Source organism: Euphorbia lathyris, chromosome 2, assembly GCF_963576675.1.
Source record: "Euphorbia lathyris chromosome 2, ddEupLath1.1, whole genome shotgun sequence".
Taxonomy (NCBI): domain Eukaryota; kingdom Viridiplantae; phylum Streptophyta; class Magnoliopsida; order Malpighiales; family Euphorbiaceae; genus Euphorbia; species Euphorbia lathyris.
The window spans coordinates 88652591-88678876 of NC_088911.1; the positions used below are offsets into that span (position 1 = coordinate 88652591).

At 33.9% G+C, this 26286-nt stretch overlaps 1 protein-coding gene across 1 annotated transcript; it reads left to right on the forward strand.

Moving 5' to 3' along the window:
- The first annotated feature begins 2538 nt into the window (after positions 1-2538).
- On the forward strand, positions 2539-16389 carry LOC136218872 (uncharacterized). The gene is made up of 12 exons (XM_066006032.1): positions 2539-2936; positions 4935-4999; positions 5780-5878; positions 6375-6507; positions 7199-7258; positions 8362-8421; positions 11421-11543; positions 12924-12995; positions 13847-13984; positions 15045-15200; positions 15361-15465; positions 16074-16389. Exons 1-12 carry the CDS (start codon positions 2712-2714, stop codon positions 16104-16106), a joined length of 1269 nt encoding a protein of 422 aa, XP_065862104.1. The 5' UTR covers positions 2539-2711; the 3' UTR covers positions 16107-16389.
- The last annotated feature ends 9897 nt before the right edge of the window (positions 16390-26286 follow it).

Below are 26286 nucleotides of genomic sequence, written 5' to 3' on the forward strand. Positions count from 1 at the left end.
GACAATAAAGACCTTGATATATTAGAAAAGAAGGTTTTAATTAACGGTTTTGATAACAAACGATCGAATTCAGATTTAAGTAAAGTGTCTCGTGTGGACAGTCTAGAATCTACAGCGTTTACGAGGTAATATTTAATATTATTTATTTTAGTCTCGTGTGGACAATCTAGAATCTACAACGTTTACGAGGTAATATTTAATATTATTTAGTTTAGTGGTTCTAATTAAATAGTTATATAAAAGATTCATTAAATAGAAAATAGACAATTTGGAGGTTTCATTTACGAAACAAATTAACGCTAGTTAATTATTAAATTATCGGTTTGAATTTTTATATATTGAAAACTAATAATAATATAGAGAAACTGAAAGAAAAATTTGTATTGGCAGACTCGTAGCGATATTAAAGTCTAACTGAACCTTCGGTCATAATTAACGATACCAGTTTAGTGTTATAGTTACAATTTCGGTTACAAACGTAAATAAGTCTCGTAAAATGTTGGTTTAAAATTTAATTAAGTCACGTTAATTTATCAAATTATAAATTAAAAGGACTAATACCGATATTTTCCAATTAAGGTCGGTGTAAAGTTCGAATATAAAAATTAATAGAATAATTTGAATATAAAATTAGTGTGAATAGGACATCTAGTAAATTAACGAGTTTAACGGTATATTCGGTCTAAAATAGTTATTCCGGTGACAGATAAAAATAAGTTTAAGTCTTAAATTATTTAAGTGGTTTTAAATATGTTTTATTAAATTGTTTATAATATATTGTTTAAAATATTTATATACTTTTGATTATTTATTATCATGGTATTTTGGAAATTTGGTCGAGATAACAAATTCGATGATCTTATACGAATTGTTTTTGGATTGAGATAGTTATTGCGGTTGTTATTATTTTGGATGATTTTCATGATTTGTATAGTTTGAAAGATAAATAAAATGTTTTGTCCATCTAGGATTGCCCGAGGTAGGAGTTGTATTTGTAAGACCATACCTAAGGGCGGTATGGCCAGAGTGCACGACTGATAGTCCTAACGTTAGGCAAGACGAGATATGAATGAGATATCTCGATTATTGATATGATTGATGTTATGACAAGCTACACGGGTGAAATTCTAGGATGGACACACATGCAAATTTTGTATTACGTTTTGACAATGTTTGATGATTTGAGATATAATGGTTTACGTTTGTTTGATACGAGCTGGTTTGTTAAAGCAATTTATTTGATTACGAGATTTGATTACGAATTGGTTTGATAAAACGTCTATTTGTTTATGAGCTGATTTAATAAAACGGTTATTTAATTTGATTCGTTTTGATAAAACGGTGTTCGATTTGATTTGTTTTGATAAAACGTTGTTTAATTCAATTCATTTTGATGAAATGATTTATATATATATATAAACTATAACAAAGTGAAATATATAATTAAAGTATTAGCGTGTTATTCAAAGTGTGAATAAGTTAAAACGAGTTAATAAGTTAAGAGAACTACCTAAAATTGGTAGAACTACGTGGCTTTGATTCCCGGTTTAAATATTATAAGACATTCGGGATACGTAGGAAGCTTGATAGAATTATCAAGTCCAAGCCAAATAATTAATAAACTTTAGGTAGTCCGAATAAATTTTTATCTATTAGAAAATAGTTTCGTGTTTCAGACCGATGGGCGTTTGTTATTCTGTTTCCATTCATATCCGATGCCGTTTTGGGTCGGGTGTGACAACCCCTCTATATCTACTAATTTATTTTGATACTTTTATATAAAAATAATACTTATAAATTAAAATTAATAATTTTATTTGGGGATCCATTATTGAAATATAAATTTATTATTGCTAAATTTTCGGTTATTTCAATCCAGTTCGGTCCAATCCAATCAAATTCGGTTATCGGTCCGGTGCGGGATAAATTTCGGTCCAGTTCTTTGACGAAAAGTCAACGGTCCAATCCAGTTCGGTTCTCCAAAAAAAGTCAACGGTCCGGTCCAATTCCGGAGTTTTTTCCTCGGATATTCGGTCCGGTCCAGATCTCCAGGATCTGCGCCCAACCCTAATACTATCTATCATGCTTTATATATATGTTTATTTGTGACTTTTAGATTTCCTTTACTTTGTATTTTTTCATCTTATTGTAACTCTTACTTTCTTTTATTACTTTAATTGATGAGCTATTAATTGACAATAAATAATGTATTAATATAGTACTAATTATATAGAGATAATTAGAACTCATTAACTCATTTATTCTATTTGTTCATATGGTGCCGACTAAGCTAAAAACCCTCTAAAACACTTCTTGCAAATTTTCTCTCAGGAATGTTCACATGCACCTTAATGACCAAGTGAATTTGGTCATTCACGCTTATTAAATCTAAGTCTCATGATGCTTTGAATCTCATCTTTAGACCAAATTCTACATGTCAGGCGCATGTGATGAAGACTGAATTTTCTCTCGCGTTAAAGATATCGTTGAGAATACTCTACTTTTGTATATATGTATGTAAAAACATAGGAAGTAAGTAGTATAATAAATTGTTTTGACAAAAAGAAAATAACGAAAACATAGTGTTTGGGTATCTGAAATTCAAGAATCCTAAATCGGATAACCCACCTGCACTCATATACTACTAACTATTGAATTTCCAAACTCTATCCTCTTCTTTCCTTCTCCGTCTCTCTCCCTTTCTTTTAGCCATGTCAAGAGGACCAGACCGTCTCGTTAAGAACTTGAAACAGTTCGCGGACAGTCAATACAAGAACTTCACTACCCGTTATGGCCAGCAAGTAATTGAAATTTTGGAGTTCCCAATTAAGGTTGTCTTGTCTCCTTTTACTCTTGCCTTTGACATTGCTGGCTCTGCTCCTCGTGGTTTTGGCGTCCCTGAACTCATCTCCAAACTCTCTTATCTTTCTGTTTTTGTAAGTTCTTAATAATCTTGTCCCTCTCTTCATCTCATTGTGTTTGTATTGCCTTTTTATTATGCGCATTTAGAGAATTCTATGCTTCTTTTAATTTATTGTCATTTGCTTAAATGGGTTTTCTTATCCTCCTATTCCTAATGCGTTTGCGTTTATGTAATCTTCAGCGTATACGTTGTGTATTTTAGTATGTTGGTGGGCAAATTTGAGATTTTGAAACTTGTTTTCAATTACATTGTCATTTGATAAATTGTTTTGGCTATTGCAATTTTCCCCTTCATTTTTGGGCAGTTTGTTACTGAAATTTGGGGACTTTTCTTTTGCTATCTTTTGGTTAAATGGATGGTCAGTTTGTTCATTTATGTGTAAATGATGTTTAAGTTCAAATCTTTTACAGTTTTATTTAGTTATTTTTCTCATTAGCTATATTGGATTGCTGAGTGTTTCTTCCTTCTAATATAGGATACTCGTACTGCTCCCCTTATGAAAGGTGCATTCTAAGTCAAGATTTTCTGTTGAGCTTTAAAACTTTAAAAACTTCAAGTAACTGTTCGGATTGCACTTGTTCTTGGTTTAAATTTGCTTGCCTGAGGATTTGTCATGGTTACTCTGGTTAATTTTTAGGGTTTTGTACAAAATACTCATTATTGTAACTTATGAATCGTTAAATGAATAAAGCAAGATCTTTGGGTGTGGGTTGGTTAATCTTGAGCTTTTGATTGGAAAAATACTAGCATTGTTTCCATCAGTTATCCACTATGTTAAACTAAGTCTGTAGTTTACTATTTGGTTTTGATCTTGCACTACTTTGTGGTTTACCATCTTTGTGGCTATGATATTGATTAATATTAAGTTTGTTGGTATTTGGTTACATTGACATTCATTGCTGAAAATTTTAGAATGGAATACTGGAACAGAAAAAACACACGGTATTAACTTAAAGTGAAATGCTGACTAATGATTTTGCTTGATAACTATGTCTACTTATAGTGCAATTGGACAACATTATCTCTGTGACGTGGTTTTAGTTTTGTGAAGTTCTACAATAGGAAATTTCAAACTATTCAAAGGATAAAAGCACGTTCTTTATATTTCTTCTCTTCCATGAAAGTTTTATGAAAATTTGTTAAAAAATAATAAATTATTATTGCATGAAAAAAATATTTTATTTTCACATTGTTGTTGAGATGAAATATTAAAGTCTACTGCTTTCCTTAGATGGACATATAAAGTGTTATAGAGAACCAGAGATATGAAGTTTCTACTGCTGATAATATGGTATATAAAGTATAAAGACCATCTTAGTGGAAAATTGTAAAAAAGCCAGTTAAATTATGATCTAATAATATAAAATTATCCTAAGGGAATTAAGGTTGATTTCAATTAAATATTTGAAATATAGAAATTTGAGTGCCTTCAATCTAATTTGCATTTAAAACATTTTAAATTAGCTTTTATTAATATTTTTACTTATTAAGGGAAATGCTGATAACTTTATTAAACAATTTTATGGCTCTGTGTTTATTTCCTGGAAAGATAGTTTCTTGAATAATCATTTTCCAAAAAAAAAAAAAAACAAAAAATTTCTGGGAAAATAAAAATTTCCTTGTTCTGCTTGGAGTGTAATTATAGAAGAGAATTATGTTATGGAAGAGAAATTAATGTTAGTTTGATGTCTTCTCTCTCTTGGGAAATAACTTCTCCTTTATAAGATGGGAAAATTATTTTCCTTGTTTTCAAAAGATTTTCCTTTGATTGAGAAATTATTTTCCATTAACTTGACTTTCTTTTGAGTCACAAACACTACAAAATTAAGAAAACATTTTCCAGAAGAGTATATTTGATGAGTTGAAAACACACAGACAAAAGAGCAAGTGTAAAATTAAGTGCTAATTTGGGTTATGAAAGAGCAGGTTTGATTTATTGGACTTAATGTTGGATTGATGCATATGCATTTATGCCAGTACAACTAAACAAATTCCTTGCTCTTGATTACAGGCTGTTGCTACTCTTGGGACCTATGATATTGCTTTAGAGCTGGGAAAGAAGGTGATATGTCAAAGGTGCTTGCTTTTTGATGCAAATTTATCCAATTCTTATTCTAGTGGTACTTGCTATTAAATTCTGATGCTTTTTGCTGTTGTTTAAATGCTGGTTTTTCAACTATAAGATTAATAGATTGTGCTGGTGAAATTATATTAGGAGTTTCAGTTTCTTCTCTCAAAGAAGATCTATCTGGAAATTGTTTTATTTATTTATTATCTATTTTCTATTGTTATTATATATATATGTGTGTGTGTAATCATACATCGTTATGTTTCTGAACTTGTATAATCAGTTCCATAAACTATCAATTAAAGACCATGCTCAATGCTTGCCCCCAGAAATCTGACCTTTAATCAATCAATGATCTAATTGATGACTGATTGAAATGTTTTTCTGCCTCTTTTGCTGGTATACAAAATTGTTACTTTTATTTATATTACATGGTAACTACACAAAGTAAGGTTAATGCACATCGTTGTTACTTGATTTTCTTTTTATGCTTAGAGGCCTATTCCATTTTTTCTTTTAAGGCCTACTATATCATTTTGATGACTCAACTTGAGGTAAATTCCATGTTTGTTATTACTGGAAGCAAAATCCAGAGACATTTTAAGACAAAACTGTTAATTTTCTTGAAAAATATGGATTAAACTGTTAAAATCTAATAGAGAATTGAATCACATGTAATTTCATCAAATATACTTCATTATTTGTAATCATCATGGTGTAATTGGGGGGTGCAGCCTTAGCTGAAGCTGTATACTGTAAATCATGACATTTGTTTCTGTTTTATCCAGGAATTGCCGGACCTGCAACGGGTGGCAGGCATTGCGGTGTAATATGTGCAGAGGGTCAGGGAAGGTTCGCTACCAAGTGAAAAATCACACCTTGAGGAGGTATGTTATTGCCTAGAAGCTTATCAAGATAAAGTGAGACTGATATAGAGAAAGAAAGATCCGTCATGGCGCTAAGTAACACATTAAATGCTTGTAATCTCAGTTTCCCAAGACAATGTACTTAAGAGGCTTGCAATAGATATTATTATATGTCCTACTTAGGACATTAATTCAGGGAAGTTTCGGGGTTTCATTATTAGTTTTGCTACAGTAGGCTCATCCTTTTTTCCTTCCAAAAGTTTTCTTACGTAATATAGGTTTATCTGCTATTGCAAAGCCTTCTTTTGTTCCATCAAAGACCGTGAGATGAGACTATTAATATGCTTTGTAAGGGGGAGGTGTTTTTCTGAATGTTACCAGTTTGTGACTTCAACTTGGTTGACTTGTAAAATTTGCAGCTTTTCTGTTGAGGTATCTTATTATGTATAATAAAATGATGCTTAATTCATTATTTAACTTTTAACATATGTTGTTTTTGCTATGAATCTTTTTGCAGAGGACAGAAGGCAACGGCTGAATGTGTTGCAGAAGCTATTGCTGATAATCGAGCTGAGCTAGTGCACCTTCCATCCACTATGGATCTTAATTTGCCTTTGCCATCTAAAGACTGTCCAACTTGTGATGGAACGGTGAGAGTAATATTTTAATAATTGTGAGATCAAAGTCAGTTTCCTGATCTTAGTCTTGGGGACAAGATTCTTAAAGGTAGCAGGGGTAATGCTAGAGAAGTTCAGCCCAATAGACCTATCTTGGCTCATCTTAGCCTCGGCCTAAAGTATGGGAAGTGTATTGCCCAAGGGTAGTGAGGTCAGAAGGGAGTGAGCTGGCAGAAGTTAGTTACTGCCTTTTGGAGAATGTTCCATGAGTGGTTATATGGGAGTGTGTGTTCTGGTTTTTAGGTGTGAATAGTTTTCTCCATTTTTGACTCTTAGCAGAAAGCTTAGAGAGAGGGAGGATTCCCTGGAGTGTCTAGTTGTTGTCTTGTTATTTCCTTCATTCTTATTCATCTAATATAAGTTCCGTTTCTCTCTTTCAATATTTCTTTTCTTATATCTTCCTTGTTATTGTTCTGTGGTTGAGTATTTTCAACAGTTTCCATATATATTTTTTCTTTCCTAGTGAATATACACACACACACACACACACACACACATATATATATTTCACCTTTCTATGTAGCTCTTTTTATTTTGTTATGATAGAAGTATTTCAAACTTGGGCCTTTCTGTTTGTGTTATAAAATCTGCTATTGTCCATATCTTACTCGTCTAAGCAGTAAATATTGTGATTTTCGGTTGTAATTATGGATATGCATTTCAGGGTGTGATGAGTTGTCCTGAATGCAAAGACAAATTACAAGTTAGAATATCTGCTGATGATGTAAGTTATTTTTCTATCTGCCTCTTCGTCTATTGCACTGCTTGATTTTCATATTAGCAAATAGCTCCAAGCTTTCATGCAGTATTAACTTGAATGCAATGGAACCATACAGCACCTTTATGTGAACCAAGCTGTGTTTAGTCTTTTGCAACTTCAACTCTATTTTATTTGTTTATTTGTAAATTTATCTTCAGACATCAAGAGCTACTGTTCCATTAATGAAGCCTTTGCTGGTTATTATATCATAAATCATGTTTGTCAATATATATGGCCTTAAACCGGTTCTTCAGTTCTTTTCCAATTTTAATGCTGTTCAACTACGAAGCCCAATATCTCATTGGCAGGTTTTTATACATGTCCGGTTTTAAGTCATAAGGGAAAAACCAGGTTTGCATTCACAAGAACAGGACGAAGAAATTGTAGTGTATAAGGTGGTAATAGTGTTAAAGGTTGCAGTCCATAAGTTTGATGATTAACAGTTTGTTTGCGAGGGAGGTTTGGGAGTGTTAATAAAGTAAGGTTTAATGTATCATTTCTGGGTCCAATGGATTCATAGGCATAGGAAGAAGCCCTGTCAAATAGAGATTTTTTCTTTCGACCATCTTTCGATTGTTAAGACGATATATAAGGACCACTACTACAAAGAGTACTAAAACCTTGATCGTGAAATATTGGTTGCTTGTTGAACCTTGTGAATTACGTGAAAGTAAGATACTCCAAATTCAGGAGTCCAAGAGTTTTATAAAACGTTCTGAATGGAAAAAAAATGTAAACCTATGTTTGGGAAGATGGTTTTGTATGGATAAGGGTTAATAAGGTTTGATGAAAAGTTAATTTTGGTCGAAATCTTAACACTCCAAATTGGAGTATAAAGGAAGGTTAAATACTTGCCCATCAAATTGTTGCATGAAGTTGGTAGTACTTTCTTAGATAATGAACATCGCTTGAAATCCGAGGACTGAATTGGATGAATTCATTTAGCTAAGCATAAAGCATCCCTTGGTTATTTGACAAAGTCATGTTCTTAAATATTATTATATTAAATCATAAATGAGATTAACTTCATTATTATCATCTGCTTATAGTTGCTCTTTGTTCTGCAGATTATGGAACCTCCATGGAAAGCTTATAATGTCTTGAGAAAGATGGACTACCCTTATGAGGTAAGTACTGTGTATTTTGGTGAGAAAGGCTTACCTTTTTAAAGTCTCAGTCAGCTAATAGGAAGGTACTTCCATAGTTTTCAGATATACACAACACCCTGAACATTTTATGAGAAGGCGGACCTTTATTTGCTATGTGATGCATCTTCATCTAGTTTATTTGATTCTGGATTGGTAGATACAATTAACTTATATGCTCTTGCAATTTTATATATATATATTTGTTTTGTTTTGTGATGCATAGGCATGCACATATTTCAATATCAGGAGCCTTGTGCCTTTCTCCTGATTGATTTATGTCCTCTTTCATATTTTATAAGTATAATTTTTTAGTTGTACATTTACAATGGGTTCGATTGACCAAGTTGAGTCTAATTGGCTGTCCGAAATCCACCTTCATGGTCTGTTAGAGTTAACAAACATCTTCCTACCAATATTTATTAAAAAGTCCTGTTTTTTCTAATTCTTCTTTATCTCTCTCATTTTCTTTACTAACTTCGTGTTTGCCATGGTCCTGACAATCATGGTAGCCTTGGCATTGCTTTCACTATTTCTCTATCTAAAAAATTATAGGCAACTCAATACCTTTATCTACTGAATTTAAGAAGCGATCTTTATTTTCAAACCATTTGTTTTGTGTCGAATTATTAGGTAATGCAAAAGGTCCTAAATTAGAAGACATCAGTTCATACTAGGCTAGAATTGATATAAACAGCTTGAAGTCTAAATCATCTCCAATGACAAAGAAGGAAGAAATGAGGGACTAGTTTAGACTTCATATATTTTTACTTTGCATATAAGAATGGAAAAAGTTGGTGTTCTCATGCCAAATTATTTAGATATATATGTTATTGAAAAGGTGTCAAGGAGCCAATTGATCAAGCTGATAGGTAGATCCAAGAATAGCTTTTATATATTACTTCCGACATACACTCGCACACAAATGCCCCTTGGACTTGGACCCACTCTATAATGTTTTGAAATTCAACAATAAATGATGTTATCAGGATTTGAACTCTCGACCTTTTGGTCTACGAGGCTTTGATACCATGTTAAGGAGCCAATTGACCTAAAGGCCCAAGAATAGATTTTATATATTATCTCTTATAAAAAGTATTATGAGGGTGTCATAATAAAGTATATGACCTGCATGTATATAAAAAAAGCCAGTGAGATATGAATTGGTAAGCTGCAATTACGTTTCATTTCAAGTATCTGGTCACCAAAATCTTGCAAGTTATAAAAGTTGCAACACTGACTCAACCACTGTGCTTGTGTGGTGCTCCCTAACAGTTGTAGGTCTAGTTACTCTTAGGAGAAATATTGCAAGTTATAAAAGTTGGAACACTGACTCAACCACGGTGCTTGTGTGGTGCTCCCTAACAGTTATAGGTCTAGTTACTCTTAGGAGGATTAGTGAGAGATTACACCCTTTGTACGTTAAGTGTACTACTAGGTGATGATGAACCACTGTACATTAAAAGTTCATTGGGAAAATTGTGTTTCTAAGCGTGTTGACATACATGGATAGTTTAGGCTTTGCTGGATAAATTGCTCATCTTGTTAAATTAGTTTGCCTAAGAATCGAGCTGTTTTTCATTTGGACAATTTGTTACAGAATGAGCTAATTTTTTTTTAACTCCTTAGGCTTCTTGTACAGAGACCTAAACTGAATTTTGGTCAATACACTGTAGATTATACTTTGCTAATAAAGCTATCTCTATGTTTTCATTATTCTCATTGTTCTGAGTTTCCATTCATTTAATCAGAAGCTTAACTTTTGAATTATGGTCATTACAGAAACAATGCAAGTTTCCATTGCTTTGACCTCACTGTTTTCACTTTGCCTTATAACCTTGGCATGCATTCTTATTCAATAGATCAAGCTTGTTTATTGACAAAAAAAGGCTTAAATTTTTAAAATCTACTAGTATCTCCCCTTTCTCCAGTTATAGTCTTGTTGACGTAGCAGATGCCTTGAAGGGTTATGGAAGGGCAGATTTGGACATTGGACTCAATTTGTTTTGAACTATGAAGCACGGACTCTTCCCCGGAGTTGCCGTGGCCGTGTCGGACTCACCGGGGACACGGCGGTGACATGGGACACGGATGGGACTCGGCAGGGATACGGATGGGACTTGGCAGTGACATGGTAGGGACTCGGCTAATGATGAAAATATGTAAAAGTTTAGGGTTTTTTTTAAAATCTTTTAAAACCTATGGTTCAATTACAAAATTTGACAAAAAAACCTAAACTACATCTAATTCTCACCTGTCTATTGCGATTATAAACGCTTAGAGCTTCTTTCTCTTCCTTCTTCGATTTGTTTTTGTGATTTAGCAAGTTTTTTTTATATATTTTATATCTAATATATATATATATATAATTAATTATATAGAATTTGCCGTGTCCCGCAGCACCCGTGTCTCATATTTTCTAAAAATACCGTTTGCCGTGTCCGCACCCGAGTCGGTGCTTCATAGGTTTTGAATTATTTGCCTGTTTCCTGGTGTAAGTACTGTCTTGGGGCATGGAGATGGATTATAGATGGTCATTGTTTGTCTTTCCTTCCTGAATCCACATGTTGTATATTGAATTTCTTGTTAGGATGACTAGATTTTCAGTACCTAAACAGCCTAGCTTATCAGTTTTTAAGGTTATCATGATTGAAGTGGACAAGTGTATAGCTTTTCATATAATGAGCTTTTGATTACTAAACTAATATCTGGACATAAAAATTCCCAAGTAGATGTTTTTTTTTTTGGATTGTTATTATTAGTATTTTTTTTTTTTTTTTTGTTTCAACTTCCAATCCATTTTTTTAAAAATAACCCATATTCATTTGGAGTCTCCATACTCATCCATCAAAAAGTCGACTTTCTTTTATTTAGTAAACTAGTGGATAGCATATGATTCTACAACTAGTTGTTGCAGGTTCACTATTTAAATTATCAATTCTTATATGATGGAGTCATCTAGCTCCTGTTTGCTGTTTCAGCATATAGTAGACAGCATGAAAGATCCCAGCATTGCTGCATTTTGGTTGTTTTCATTTCCTCAAATGGTTGGTGGGTTCAACTATGATGATGATGTCAAGCAAAAGCTTTGGTGGCAATACAAGGTTTTTACTCCTTCCTGCTTCCATTTTGCGCTCCTATTTGGTGCTATTTTTGCATTTTGTAATTTTTCATATTGTCTCTGAGTTATTACTTGAAAACGTCTATGCTTCTTAGGTTCAATCTCTAACATTAATCCTCCAGTCTTCTCCAAGCAAAATGTTGGTATTATGCATGGGCTATTTTTATTGAATTATTGTTTATTATAGAATTGATTAGATATTTGACTGAAGCTGTAGCTAGTGGAGCTACGTGCTATAAATGTCCCTTCTTCGTTATTTTAAATGTGTCTTTCATTTTTAAACTAAACTGGAGAAATGGGAAAGGTGAATTTGTGAGCATTTTTCTCTGATATGTTACCCCTTATGTCGTAGGCAAATAACCATTGTCGATTCAAAACTTTGTTAATGTTATCATGTATATCTTCATTTGCAAAAAGCTAAGCCATTTTAAGTAGAATTATTCCGTCTCTGAATTTAATGTAGTTACTCAATCTGGCAGGGGAAGGCTTGCCCCCAGTACACCCTTGTGGTGGGACCCCTCCCCGGACCCTCGCTCAGCGGGGACGCGTAGTGCGACTGGACCGCCTTTTTTTTTTTTTTACTCAATCTATTATTATCAACTTTATGATGGATTGCTGCCCTAAATTCTCTCACAAATTTAGATGTCAATCTGATATTCAGGCAAAATATAATGTGAAAGGGCTGGGTGTTGAGCCCAAGACTGTAATTGTTTTACATGTTGAAGCCTCTATATGGTTGTAGGAAGGTTTCAAATGTAGTTTTTGAAACATAAACCTTGCTGCTGTCAAATTGAAATTTGGTGCATATGCATTATATACATTTGAAATGCAATTTATCACTTGTTTTTCAAATAAGACAAGGCTCGGGTTTGTCACTGTAATTATTTGCAAACTGATGTTTTCCTGTCCCATCTTGTAATAATTCTGAATTGTTGCATCAAATGATCAAACTCATTTCTTAAGTTTCAAAATGCCTAATGCATATATTCTATTTTACGGTTTTGAACATGTCATGACTTTACTTACGCTAAACAAGAAGCGAACAGCCAAAGCATTCTCTAAAAAGCTCAATTTATAGTTTTATTCCTTCTGATTTGATTTCTGTAACGTTGGAGGATTTCTTAATTCGCACCTTGTAGTTTGTATTTCTATTTCTTTCTTTCATGGTTTTATTATAACAAAAGGCTGTCTTCTTTTTGATTGTTTATAAGACAAATTCATAACTGAATGAACATTTTATGCCATTGAAATACCTTTAAGCCCTTTTATGGCAAAAAATCCAATTGGTAAATTTGCGCATTGATAGCAGTTCTTTTGAGTACGACTGACAAGGTGTCTTTAACAATTTTGTTTCAACCTCTAGGAATCTATGCGGTATGATCAACTACGAGATGTGGTAGCAAAGCGAAAGCCTGGGTGGGAGCACTTGCAAGAAGTAAGACAATTTAATTAACTGAATATGCGACCGTTGCTTGACAAATTCAATATATGTTATGTTATCAGATGCTAATCACATGAGATGTTCACATGGTTAATAATAAAATCATGAAAGTATTCTCACATGAGGACGCTTTTATTTTTTTGTTTTATTTTATTTTTATTTCTCACTCTCTTCTATTTTTCTTATTTTTCTTTACTATTATTATTGAAAAAACAAAACTTTTATGTATTGTGATTTCTGTGTGCATACACCTCTTCAACTGCTGGAGGTGGAATTGTTTTGGTGCAAAATTAATAGTGAATCTGCTTGATTGATTTTATTATTATACACGTGATTTATTAGGTTTCAAGTCCCAGACCGCAGTTCCTCATATGGAATGATAGATCTCTCATCAGCAACCTTTATTATTAGTAATTGATTTTATTGTTGCCATTAGTTTCTAGGTATTGTTGTAAGTTGGATTTTATTTTAGTTAAAAGCTTAAAGTTACAGTCAGATCACCAAAAATAGTCTTATATCTCCAACAAATCCCTGCATGCAATTTGCTTATTAGGCTTAAAGTGTGGTGGATAAGCACAGACCTGCTAATTCGAATTCTGGACCTTTTTTTGTAAGGGACTTATTATGAACTTTCAACCTAAAAGTTTTTAAGCTTTTGGATGATTTCCAAGAATAATTTTACATTTCTTAAATATGCGAGTCATAGTTGCACGGTTTTTTCTCAAATCAAATTCATAATTGCTTTATTTATGTTGCCTAGTACTTCATTTGATTATGTGCATGTTGGATTTGCATTTGGCATATTTTTTTTTGCTAATTTTTTTGAATGTATGCCTTAATTTCAGGCCTTGATCTCCATAGATCCCGTTCGTGCTAGGGAAGACCCTGTAATTGTAAAAGATGTCCCATATTACAAGGCAAAGAAGGCATTGGAGAATGAGGTTATGAAGTTTTCCCCTCCACCTCGGCCACAAAATTGGGGTGTAAGAATCTGTTATCTTCACTTTGTCTGCTGTGTTATACTTTAATAGTTCTGCACATTTTCATCATGTGGATGCTAAGAAAAAATCCACTAGAACTAACTAAAGAATGAGGTTAGCACAAAGATAAACGTTTTTTTTAATGATTTAAACTTTAGAATTGACTTTGGGGAGCATGTGTTTTCTTGTACTGTGTAGGATCTAAATTACCATTTTTTGGAGCTAACATTTTCATCACAAAATGATTAATGTGTAAATTATTATTGAATTGAAATAAAATTAATTAGTGTATAGGCATGAATATAATCATGAAATGAATAATACACCAATAATCATGATGACTAATTTATTCCATTAGTAAAATAAAAAGGTTTCAAACTTGAATTTTGTAAATATTTTTGAAGTTGAACAACTATCACTTATATGCATGAAAGCATAACATTAAAACTTCAAGCACTTCAATGGACAAGCTCATAACGTCCTGTCATTTTTTTACTATATTTTTTCTTCTACGTGTTTGAAGTTCTTATGTTATATTATGTTGTTTTTAATTGTTTATTATTTACAACTCTTAAAATTGCAAACACTCAGATTTATAACAAGTAGCTCAAGCCTTTTCATAAGTTGTCCTTTCTGTTTCACTAGTGTGAAAATATTTGGACAAGAATAAACAGTATAAAAGATGTGATTTAATGTTATCTTCTTTGCCGTGAAATGAACTTATTAGAGCAGTTATTGTATTAGACATGCAATGCAATTTGTAATCAATTGCATAAATAGTGTCGTGGGGCACAAAGGTTTCATGCTTACACTTCTTCCATGGCCTTGGGTGCCTTAGAGCTACTACTGATTTTCCACTTCTTAAGAAAATATTTGCTAGGGCTACTGCCTTTTGGCAGATATGTCATCCAGAAGATCAGCGTGTGTTGCCAAATAACATTGACTGAAGCCTGTTTCATCATATTGTTGTTTGGTTTGATAATGTGTATATCATTAGAGAATGAGCTTTGTGAATGGTCTGGCTTGTTCCTTTACAAGTGAAAATTAATTGTGGTGTTTTCAGGAGCTTGACCTGCCACTGAATGCATCATCTTGGAGTGAGGAAGATCTTAAAAATCCAGAAAAGTTCTATGAGATGACTGTTTTGCTGAACGCACAAAGAGAAATTGCTGATAAAATTTTGGATGCACAATGGGATACTAAATGGCGCCAACAAAAGGTTGGAAATTTTTTCATCTGTTTTCCCCATTGTTTTATTCATTTGGGATCTCTCTGCCATTACATTTATAGGCTCTGACTCATTCTTTAGACAATAATACAACCGTTTCACGAAATCCCGTGAATGATGAAACAACATTTATTTTTATTTTGATTTGCAGTTGAATGAGATTTTGGAGGAGAAGGTGCGTCCATATGTTCAGAATGTCAACAATGGAGTTCTTTCCCAACCTATCCTAATACAATCACCGAATAAAGATAAGAAGGTTTCGCCCATCTTTTCTTTTAGTTCAAAGTTATTTACCTGTATTGCAAGATACAATAAATTTCCTAGTGTTTCTTAATCAGAAAAGTATAGTAGTTGCCTTGGTTCTATTTAATATGATTAATTCAGACCTTGTGCAATAAAGGCTCTGCAGTTAGCATCTCATTCTCAAACGTGCAATTTTGCGAATGAATGTTTCAACCTCTTTGAAAGATTCATTGGTGCTCTATAGTTCGACATAAATATATTTAACTGCAAGTGAAGCCATGAAATCTCACTATTATCTACCATATGTTAAACTGCTCCTTCTTCTGCTAACGAAAATGATATGCAGCTGATGCTTTGTTAGTTTCTTGAGTTAAGAATTTTGACTTAAAGAAGAATTAGATTTCGTCCACATAGGTTTATTACCTTACTTAGCCAAAGAAGTAACTTTCTGAAAAATCTTGTATTGGGAGTCAAAGAGAGGATAAAGAACACATGCTCCAATCACAGCTTTGCCTTAATTGCATTCTTAAGTGTTTCTTTGGTTCTCTCTTAACCCAGTTTAGCATTTTTTAGTTAAAATACTGTAACTTTTTTCTAACTTGTGCTTCTAATCTATTGCAGAAGACTCGACAAAGGAGATGGTGGTTTTTCTGAGCGATGTTCCTTATACTACATCCTATTCTGCCCCTGGAAGAAAATTTTGAAGTAGCAAGTGGTTTCTCTTCTCTCTGGTCCATTTTTGTTTGTACCTTTAGTAGCTTCAAAAGCTGCTTCTGCAGTGTAAGCCAGCTATATTATTGTACTTTCGCCTGCTTTTGTTGTAAATTCAAATTATTCTATTTTTCCCCCAAATTATTATTTTTTTTATCTGTCACCACCACTGATAAATAAATTATTATTGATAATTTTCAATGTCTGAGCACCAATTTTAGTTGCAGTTCTTTCCATGCTGCCTTAGTTCAACTGAATTGAATACAGAAGACTTCCATGGCTTTTGATCTAAAGATGTTGATTGGCAAACTTATGTTAAGTTCTACTCTTGTAAGCAAAGTACGGTGGATCTCTCTCTCTCTCTCTAAAGTCATTCGAACCTCTACAACGGATTTTTTCCCCGAAGTTATTATTGGTGCGACTAGTGTAGACATGAAGAAATCATTATGGATAAATCAAGTTCAAGAAAGGGAGTGAACGAAACACAACTAAGAAATTAATAGCGGAGCTTTCATTCCCACAACATCTCATAATTCTAGCACACTTGTACGAGGCTCTCCTCCTCAGACAAATGATCATCTTATCAATAGAATCTCATGATTCCTCAATCCAGAGGATTCTAACGCTATTGTAGCCCTCATCACTAGGATGGCCTCGTGGTGTGGAATGGATAACGCGACACTTACCAACAGAGCTAGTATAGAGGAAGTGTTCTGCACACCAGAAGGAGAAATCATACCGCTTGGAAACACACAAGTAAATTAGAGGCTACTGTCCACCCTAAGTATGTGACTTTCTTGCCTTTATTTATCGGTCATGTTTTCACTGGTTTTACACAAACCTAAAGATTTGACTAAGTTGATGGATACAACCAAAAAGTTTATAGAGCTAGATGAGATCCAACAAACAACCAATACATGAATTTATGAGATACTCAAGAAGGGATGTAATTATCGTACCAACACGGGAAAGAAAGCCAAAAAAGAGAAAGAAGCTTGACCCTTTTCCACTCATCTCAACATCTATAAATAAGTTCCATAATGTAGATAGAAAAGAGCATGAACCAAAAGGAGGTCTGGTGTCCGTCCAAAAAGAAGGGTGAAGGATACGGGAAAGATCAAGATGTTCACTGCCGGTTTGATAGAGTTTACAACCATGACATCAACAATTGCTTCGAGCTGGGGAAGGAGATAGAGATGCTGATTGATAGAGGAAAGCTTAATCGATTCATAAAAAATGATGATAAGCAGGATGCGCTAGACAAAGGTAGAGAACAAGAGGAAAAAAAGCACAAAGGCGTCACCATATTATCACTGGTGGTCTCATCTTTGAACCACCAGTGAAGAAAGCACAATTATCCAAGCAGAGAACCATAAACACTGACGTGTATGACACTTTAAGCCACCCCTTCTGCTCCATTTATTTTATACCTCAGCCACATGCAAATGCTTTGGTGGTTGATGCTAAGATAGAAGGCTATCTAGTAAAAATAGTCCTTATAGACACGGGAATCTCTACAAACCTAATAACCAAGAAGGCATTCAGAAGGCTAAGAGTGTATATGGAGAAGATATAGTCGGTATACATGCCTGTGATAGCGCTAAGTGGATACCCCATACCCTTGGAAGGACAAGTCATGATGAGTTGCTGTTCGGAGATAAAGATTGAAAACATATTGATAAGTGCGAGGTTACTATCATGGACATACCATTGAGATACAATGTCATTATGAGAAGACCTTTCTTGTCATACGTGGAGGCCATTATATCCATTAGGGACTTGACCCTCCAGATTCCCACAAAATAAGGAATGGTAGAGGTCAAGGGGAAATGACATATTGCTCACGAAACCCATGCCACTTACCGAAAAATAGAGGCAATAATCGCGACACAAGACAAGTATGATGAAGAGCTGAAGGATGTTAGGGGCACCACCTAAAGATATGACATGTGAAACAAACTCGAGATAGTAACTCAAGTACTTTCCTATTTTCTTATTTGAATAAAATTATGTTACTCTTTTTTTTTTATCATTAATAAAATATGTACAACCTTTGCTACTTATAATATATCAATTAGTCGAATGGTTATTTGTTAAGGCTATAACTCTTAGAAATAAGGCTGACCTCTGCTATTGCAGATAGTGTAAAATCTCCCAAAAGATATTCAGAAGTTGGGAACATTCGAATAAAAAGTCATTGACACAATAATGCATTGGGGGACCACAGATAAGTCGAATTTTTACTCAAAAGGCAATCGGTTAGAACTTTGCCAAAAAAAAAAACTACATTCGATATAACCTTAGAAAGGTTGGATTAACATGAATAGAAAAACAGCAAGAGAGAACCACATAAAAGTCTAAGTATATGCATGAAACCTTCGGTAGAACCTTAGAAAGGCCAAGTTGTCACAAAATAGTAAGATCGTTAAGTAGAACCATATATAAGTTTAACTGTCAGGAAGATACATGTAGAAAGGTCAAGTAATTACATATAGAAAGAGACTTCTAAAATAAAGATTCGTAGATAGAATTCTAACTGCATGCGTATATGAATCAAGTGTTAATATATGAAAAATAACTTAACATAATACTATGTTAAGATTCGGAAGCTAACACTTATCTTTACGGGACGCCAAAGACATGAATGAAAATAGAATATCTAATAAAGTAAAGACAAAAAGATAAACAACTCTAGTTCTCCTTAAAGTAAATATGTTCGGAAAAAAAAAAAAAATACTAGAGCATTCATTTCTTTAGAAACCCTATCTATCCAGAGATGATCAGGAATCATAAAGGAGCAGTCCCTCACTATAGTATATAGATCCACCCAGATGTCCGAATTCAGCTGAGGTAGGCCTTCTGAAGAAAAGGTAGAGAATTTGATAAAGTGAGGTAAGATACAAGTTAAGATATAAGAAGTAATAATAGGCAGAAACCTCACCTCGATCTTCACCTCCTTCCCCTTGCTGGAAGGGACCTCTTAATCTTAGCTCTATGGGATCTTAGGCTTCATCTTACTCCTCTTTTTGGGTGGAGCTAGGGCGGCCTCTCTTGTACCCTTGCGCGTACCATATCCGGAAGTCGTATCCTTAGGAACAATCACTATATCCTCTCTTTGTAGGTGAGTAATAGGACCCGACAAAAGGTAGGTGAATCCATTGTAAATAAAAATGGAGTAGATGGACAAGTAACACCATGGTGGTTGGTGCAATCTCTAGAAGGATGTGGGGATGAGAAATTCACACTCCTTCAACCATACTTTTTGTTCATTCAGACCTCTCAAGGTCTCTATGGTGACAGAAAAGAGCATATCGCCAATTTAGAGGGTCATTTTCTTAGAAGGTTGATGCTGATTTTCTAGATCCCCTCTACCTAATGGAGAGGCAATTTCAAGAGCATTGACCAGAATCGCCTTATACATTGTGGCGGATAAATAATTTTGGCCAAAATATAGGCTTGTTATATACATTATTTGCAGAAAAAAAAGGGATGAAGATGAATGTGAAGAAAATGCATTTACCGTTTTTTTTTGTTGTTTCTTGAAAACATGAGAGCTTGAATGCGCTAGAACAAAATGGAAAAAAATCAAATCAAATTAATAACAGTAAGAAATGAGAGCGCCCTTCCTCTTGTGATCCTTCTCAAATACATATTGAGGCAACAATTCACATACCCCAGACCTTAGATACAGCTCACATGGCAGCAAATAAGTGAAAAAAAAAAAATGATTTTGCATTGAAGAGAACAAGACTCATTATAGTACAACGATCAGACCACACATCCTACAAACTATGTTCCACACGTGACATAAATTGAGAGGATGCAGAACATTCTCAAACAACGAAATATACTAGCCTCAAAAGAGTAGACTGGGTTTGTATGGGGGCTTTGATAACAAAAGTGAGTGTTTCTGGTTTGGAACTGAGCATGGAGATTTGAATCAAATAACAAATGATCGGTTCCTCCTCGTGACGTTTAGATCCATCCTTAGAATGCATGATTCTTCCTAAACAGGATTCCAACTCTAGAGGATCCTAAGGCTTTCTAAATAAGACAAAAGTCAATTATTTCCATGCAGACTAGGAATCTCAACTCCTATATGTTACTCCTTTGAAAATGTACTTTTTACACTCAGACCTACTCTCTCTCTCTCTCTCATTGTGATACTTGCTCTTTTGTTATTGCATTCTATATTAGAACTAACTTGAGCGCTAGAGCCCCACCTACTCGGACCTAGCCAGTCTCATTGTGCCTTTCTTGTAAGATTCGAAAGTGACTCTCCATCATATCTTCCCTAAAGTAATATGAACTTCTATTAGTGGCTAGTAGGGCTCATATGCTAATTTGAGGGATATATATATATATTCATGTGATCTTCTAGATTACATGGTATCCTATATATTTCTTCCTATTTGCATGGTATCCGATCCTTCCATTAAAGGTTCCATTTTTTCCAATGATATTTGTATAGTCTCTATTTGGTCTTCATAGGGATGAGATTGATTTTGGGTATTTTCTGCTCCTGTTTTTGTCTCACTACCATTCCTAAGAGGTAGCCCTTGCTCCGATCGACGTTCATGAAAAATTTGACCATTTAAGACACGTGTCTCCCACATGCGCTGTCGCAGTTTTTGTTGCCTTCGTCCAGAGGCGGAGCCAGCCAAGAGCTTGACGGGGTCGGAGCCCCCTCAGCCATTCGCTCCACCCTTGGGTAGCGATGGTTCCACCCCTTGTAGCCTTTCTAATATTGATTTGTATTTACTGTAAGTAGCAATATATTAATGTTGTAAAGTGGCTGAGTTAGATATGGATGCATGCTTTTAAGAAAGAGGTCTTGTAGGTTCAAATTCTACAAATCTCATTTATAAGTTTTTATTTATTTGAACTTTATTTTTCAAATAGGTATAAAACTATGGTACTACTATTAATTATTTTTATAGACTTTTTATTTTCATAATAATTTTGAGCTTATTTTTATTATATCTCTTTTCCATTAAAAAAATTCAATTCTTACTTTAATACTCAAATAACTTAATTTCTAAATTAATATTTTAATTTATAAAAATTATAAAAAAATTATAACTAAAAATAAAAAAGTATAGAATGTTATCATTTTAAAGAAATTAATGTTGTCCTTACAGAAAATTAAATATGTCAAATATGTCTGTCATGTTGGGCACTATTAATTTTTTAGCCAACACCACTAAAATGACGAAGTTTTAGTTTCTTTTTTTAAATTTACCCCGCCACATCAGCAAAACTAATGGTATTAGAGCTTTTGCCTTGATTTACTAATAGAGCAAACAACTGGTTATTTTTTGGAGAAAAACTACAGATCCTGTGAAAACGTAGGATCACAAGTTTTTTTTTTTAAAATTAATCCTATTTTTTTTTTTTTTTTTGGATATGAGAAGATTTTTCACTCAACTTCAATTTATTTGCAGATAATTCATGGTTAATGCAGTGACAGAAGTTCCAGTTCCTGTTGTTTTCGTCTTGTTTTAGTTTTTTAATATACATATTATGATAAGGATAGATATACTTATATTTATACATTTTCATTGGCTCACGTTCCTCCCACCTTTTAAATGTTAAATTAAAGAAAATAAAACTCCTTCAAAGGCACATAAATGAATTAAGATATAATTCAGAAAAGAAAAATTACTATATACATACAAATGAAGAAGAAAGAATGGATAATTAATACAAAAAATTATATATTGATATAGCTTATAAAAGAAAACACAAAATTAGCCAGAAATGAAGAGTAGGCAATTAAGAAAATGATCTAATACAATAATTAGATTGAAGTGGAATTAAAAACATATAATTTTATTTTGAAGAAAATAAAATTAGTGGGTGTACCTATAACACTTAGTAATAGCAGTGCAAGTTCTTTTATAAGGGTTAGCCTGCTTAGCAGCGTTACAACTGTAGTAGGAACGACCCTTTTGTCCGCATGGCACTTGATTAGCCTTCAGAGCCTCATAACTAATGTGTTTGCCTTTAAAACCAAGGTTTCTTCGACTCGACGCCGAATCCATCATCATCCTTTTTCGTCCGGTCTGGTTTCCGGTGTCGATGGTGAATGCACTTGAATGCTTGGCCACCATTGCAATGGCGAGGATAAGGAACACAAACCAAAACTGGAGCTTCATTTTTCTTTGATGAAAAAAAGTAATAATGAAATTCTCTTGTTAAAAGAAAGGAGAGAATGGAAGAATTTTAAGTAGAGGTAGAATTTAAAGGATATTTAAGTTGAGCAGTTTGAGATATGGGGTTCCTTTTCTATTTCTTCCTTATTTAGCCATGCATGCCTCAAATTCAGGAAGACTTTTATCTACAAGGTAAATAACACAATAGTCAAATTCAAAATTGAAAATAGTATATTGTTTTTAGTCAAATTTTAAATTTTTATATGTATTAAATTATATTTATCATTTTTATTTTGACGCAAAACACGTTTTTTAAATTTTAATCAGGGTTTCGACCTTCTTTAAATTAACTAATTATTGATAACTTCCTAATTGATAAAATTTAAAACAAAATTTGTCACAACTATAAATTATTTCCAATTTAAAAGAACCTAATGAAAATCGATTTCTATAATTTCTTCTTCTCTCACTAGTCAAGAAAGTTATTTTTTTATTTGTCCACAAGGAAGTGAAAATGTTCACGTCAACAACCTGAATCCCTCAAAGACTCGTGTTGTCTAAATTCGGCAGAAAAATTAAATTTATAACAGAATCAATGATCAATGGCTCAATGTGAAAAAAATAATTATAAGTTTGAAACAGACAAAGTTTTGAGGTTTAATTATGTTTTTTTTTTCTAAAAAATAAAACAGACGTTAAAAGATTATCTAACAAATATATAATAGGGTAATTAATTTATTAGTCCATATATTTTGACAAAACACAATGTTTAGTCCATGTATTTTCAAAAACACATGGTAAGGTTTCTAACCTTTTTCTCCGTGAACTATTTAGTCCTTCTGTCTGTTTGTTAGATTTTTTACCGTTTATGACTTCATAAATGACTAAATTACCCTTTAATATTTACCTTCAAACTTCAGAAGAGGAAATCCAATTTAGAAGAAGAAGCTATTTGTATGGAGAACAAGAAAAAGAACAGACCCAATGCTTACGAATTTGAACGATTAAGAAGAAAATCAAGAAAAAGAACACTCAAAGTTGATTTCAGATGTATTAGAGTTTAAAGAAAAGGAAAATAAGGAAAAGAAGAACGCAAATCCAAATTGACTAACAGAATCTTCATGAGAGTCTAACGGCAGGGACTAAACAGTTCACCGAGAAAAACGTTAGGGACTTTATCGTGTGTTTTTGAAAATATAGGGACTAAACAGTGTGTTTTATCAAAATATAGGGACTAATAAATAAATTACCCTATATAATATTATGCTGAAGAAGTGAATCTCAAATATTTACAAAGGGTATTTTGACAAGAATTAAAAATATATCAAGCCAAATTTGAATTCAATACAATTTGGAGATAAACTTTGCTTGAGATAAATTGCTGGGTAAATTACATCCATGGCCACTGAACTTTACCTATTTTAATATTATGGTCAATGAACTTTATTCTTAATAGTATGACCATTAAAATTTACATTTTTTAACACCGGTAGCCACCCAACGCTCCAAAACAACTATTGATGACCTCAAAATAAAAAATTCGAAAAATTAATGATATCCAATCAATAAAAATCGTTTTGCATACCACTATATTTGAGATGGTTGAGGTAAAAAAAATAAAATATATACTTTATTAATTGATTTGTCAAATGTATTATTACGGGAGCACCTTCATTTTTTTTACCTAACTCTATCTCAAAATAGTTAACTTTTATGTGTGGCATGTGCGTCTTCAATATATTGTCTGTTTATATAGTATGTATGTTGTATAAATTTAAGAACTTGTGTTTTTCTAATTTGGTGGTCCAAATCCTATACATTTGTGATTGTGGTATAGCTAGAATGTTGAAGCAGTATTATATATAGGGAATAAATTAAATTCCTATATATGAATTTTGCTCTATATGGGTTAACAAATTTTCTGAAAAACTTGCAAAATCAACTATGAAAGCGGTGGGAATTCATGAAATTCGTTAAACGCAACACATTCATCATTAAATTTAGTTAAAGGTTGTTGCAGAGGCACACTTACCAAACCCATATTAGAAAGAATGGGAACCCCTCCATCTAACTTATTACCAATCACATCCGGATCTGGTGGAGATTTTTTTTTTCTTTTTTTTTACAACCAAAGTAGCATATATTAAGAATCAAGAAAAAGCATATTACAAATAAAATCAGGGGTACAGAAAACCACTCACCCCGATGTAAAGGTAAAATACTACTTCTAGTTAACAAATGAGCAACAAAATTTACGGAACGACAGACAAATCGAATAGAGCAATTAGATAACTCGTTCAATGAAAACTGACAATCATTGGCTAAGACGTTAAAAGGAGATGAAGCCTCTAACGGGCGGGCCATAGACTATACCACGATCAAAGAATCTGATTTAATGATTACATCCTTCCATCCACGGTCTTTGATCCAACTGAGAGCTTCACGGACCGATAGCGCTTCAATGAACGATGCATCTTGATAATTCTGCAAGGTACCATTTTTAGCTGCAACAAACCGGCCCAACTCGTCCCGAACGATACACCCAAACCCAGCCACATACTCGTCCGCAAACGAAGCACCATCCACATTCAGTTTTAGAAAACCTGTAGGAGGACACTGCCACACCGTCGGGCTCGGCACAGCCGGACTGCCTGAAGGAGAAGCCAACGTCTGCGCTCTCTTCCAGGTCTGCAGAAAGGAACCAGCCGAATGGTAGAGGAACGAGGCTTGTGAATCCTTCTGATTCCATACAATGTCGTTTCTATATCCCCAAATAATCCACCATAAAATCGCTACAAGCTCAACAAGCTCCACCGGTTTAGAGAAGATCCAGTCCCAATAATCCAAAATGTTATGAAATTGAGTTCCCACATCCCCAATAGGCGAAAGAGTCCAAATAGCTCGAGCCATAGTACATTTGAGAAAAATATGATAAGAATCTTCCACCGCCCCATGACAAAGCTCACATAAATCTGAGATTGGAACCTTCCGAGCTTTCAACGCAACTTTAGAGGGGAAACAGTTAGCAAGAACCCGTCAAAGAAGGTTCTTAACCTTAGGAGGCACTTTAAGATTCCAAATTCTATTCCATACTGGAGAATCGATGAACCAATTTGTTCCAAATTCAGACATAAGTTTCGGTACCCCGCTTTTAACTGTATAGTTGCCCCGTCGGTCATCCTTCCAGTACCACACATCATGATCGACCCGATTAGATAAGGGGATACAGAGAATAAGTTCTGCATCCCGAGGAACAAAAATGCCTGAAACTAACTCAACATCCCATGAGCGTCGACCTTCTTCCATAAGATCAGCTGCCACTTCCACCCCTAACCCATCCAATTTTTCACTTTCGATATACGGAAAATGATCGTCAGGGAGCCACGGGTCTTCCCAAATCCGGACCTCACCACCCGCCCCTACAAACCTGCGTATACCAGACTTTAACAACTCCTGAGCACCCATAATACTACGCCAGATAAAACTAGGCCCCTTAGATAACGATGCATCAAGAAAGGAGCTATCCGGATAATAAAGAGCCTTAAAAACTCGTGCCACAAGAGACTCAGGATTTGAGCTAAGTCGCCAACCTTGTTTAGCCAATAAAGCTAAGTTGAAATTATGCAACTTTCTGAACCCCATTCCACCAATTTTTTTAGGACAACATAGCTTATCCCACGATTTCTAGTGTAAACTACCTTTACCCGAACCATCCGAACCCCACCAAAAAGAATTCATCAACTTCTCTAGATCATCACAGATATTCACAGGGAATAGGAAAAGACTCATAGCATAAGTAGGAAGCACCTGCACTACCGATTTGATCATAACCTCCTTACCTGCTCTTGATAGAAATCTGGCTTTCCAACTCTTCAATCTAGACCGCACCATGTCCTCTGCAAAGCCAAAAACCTGTGACTTATTCCTACCCACCACCGAAGGAAGACCCAGATACTTATCCGGGAGGG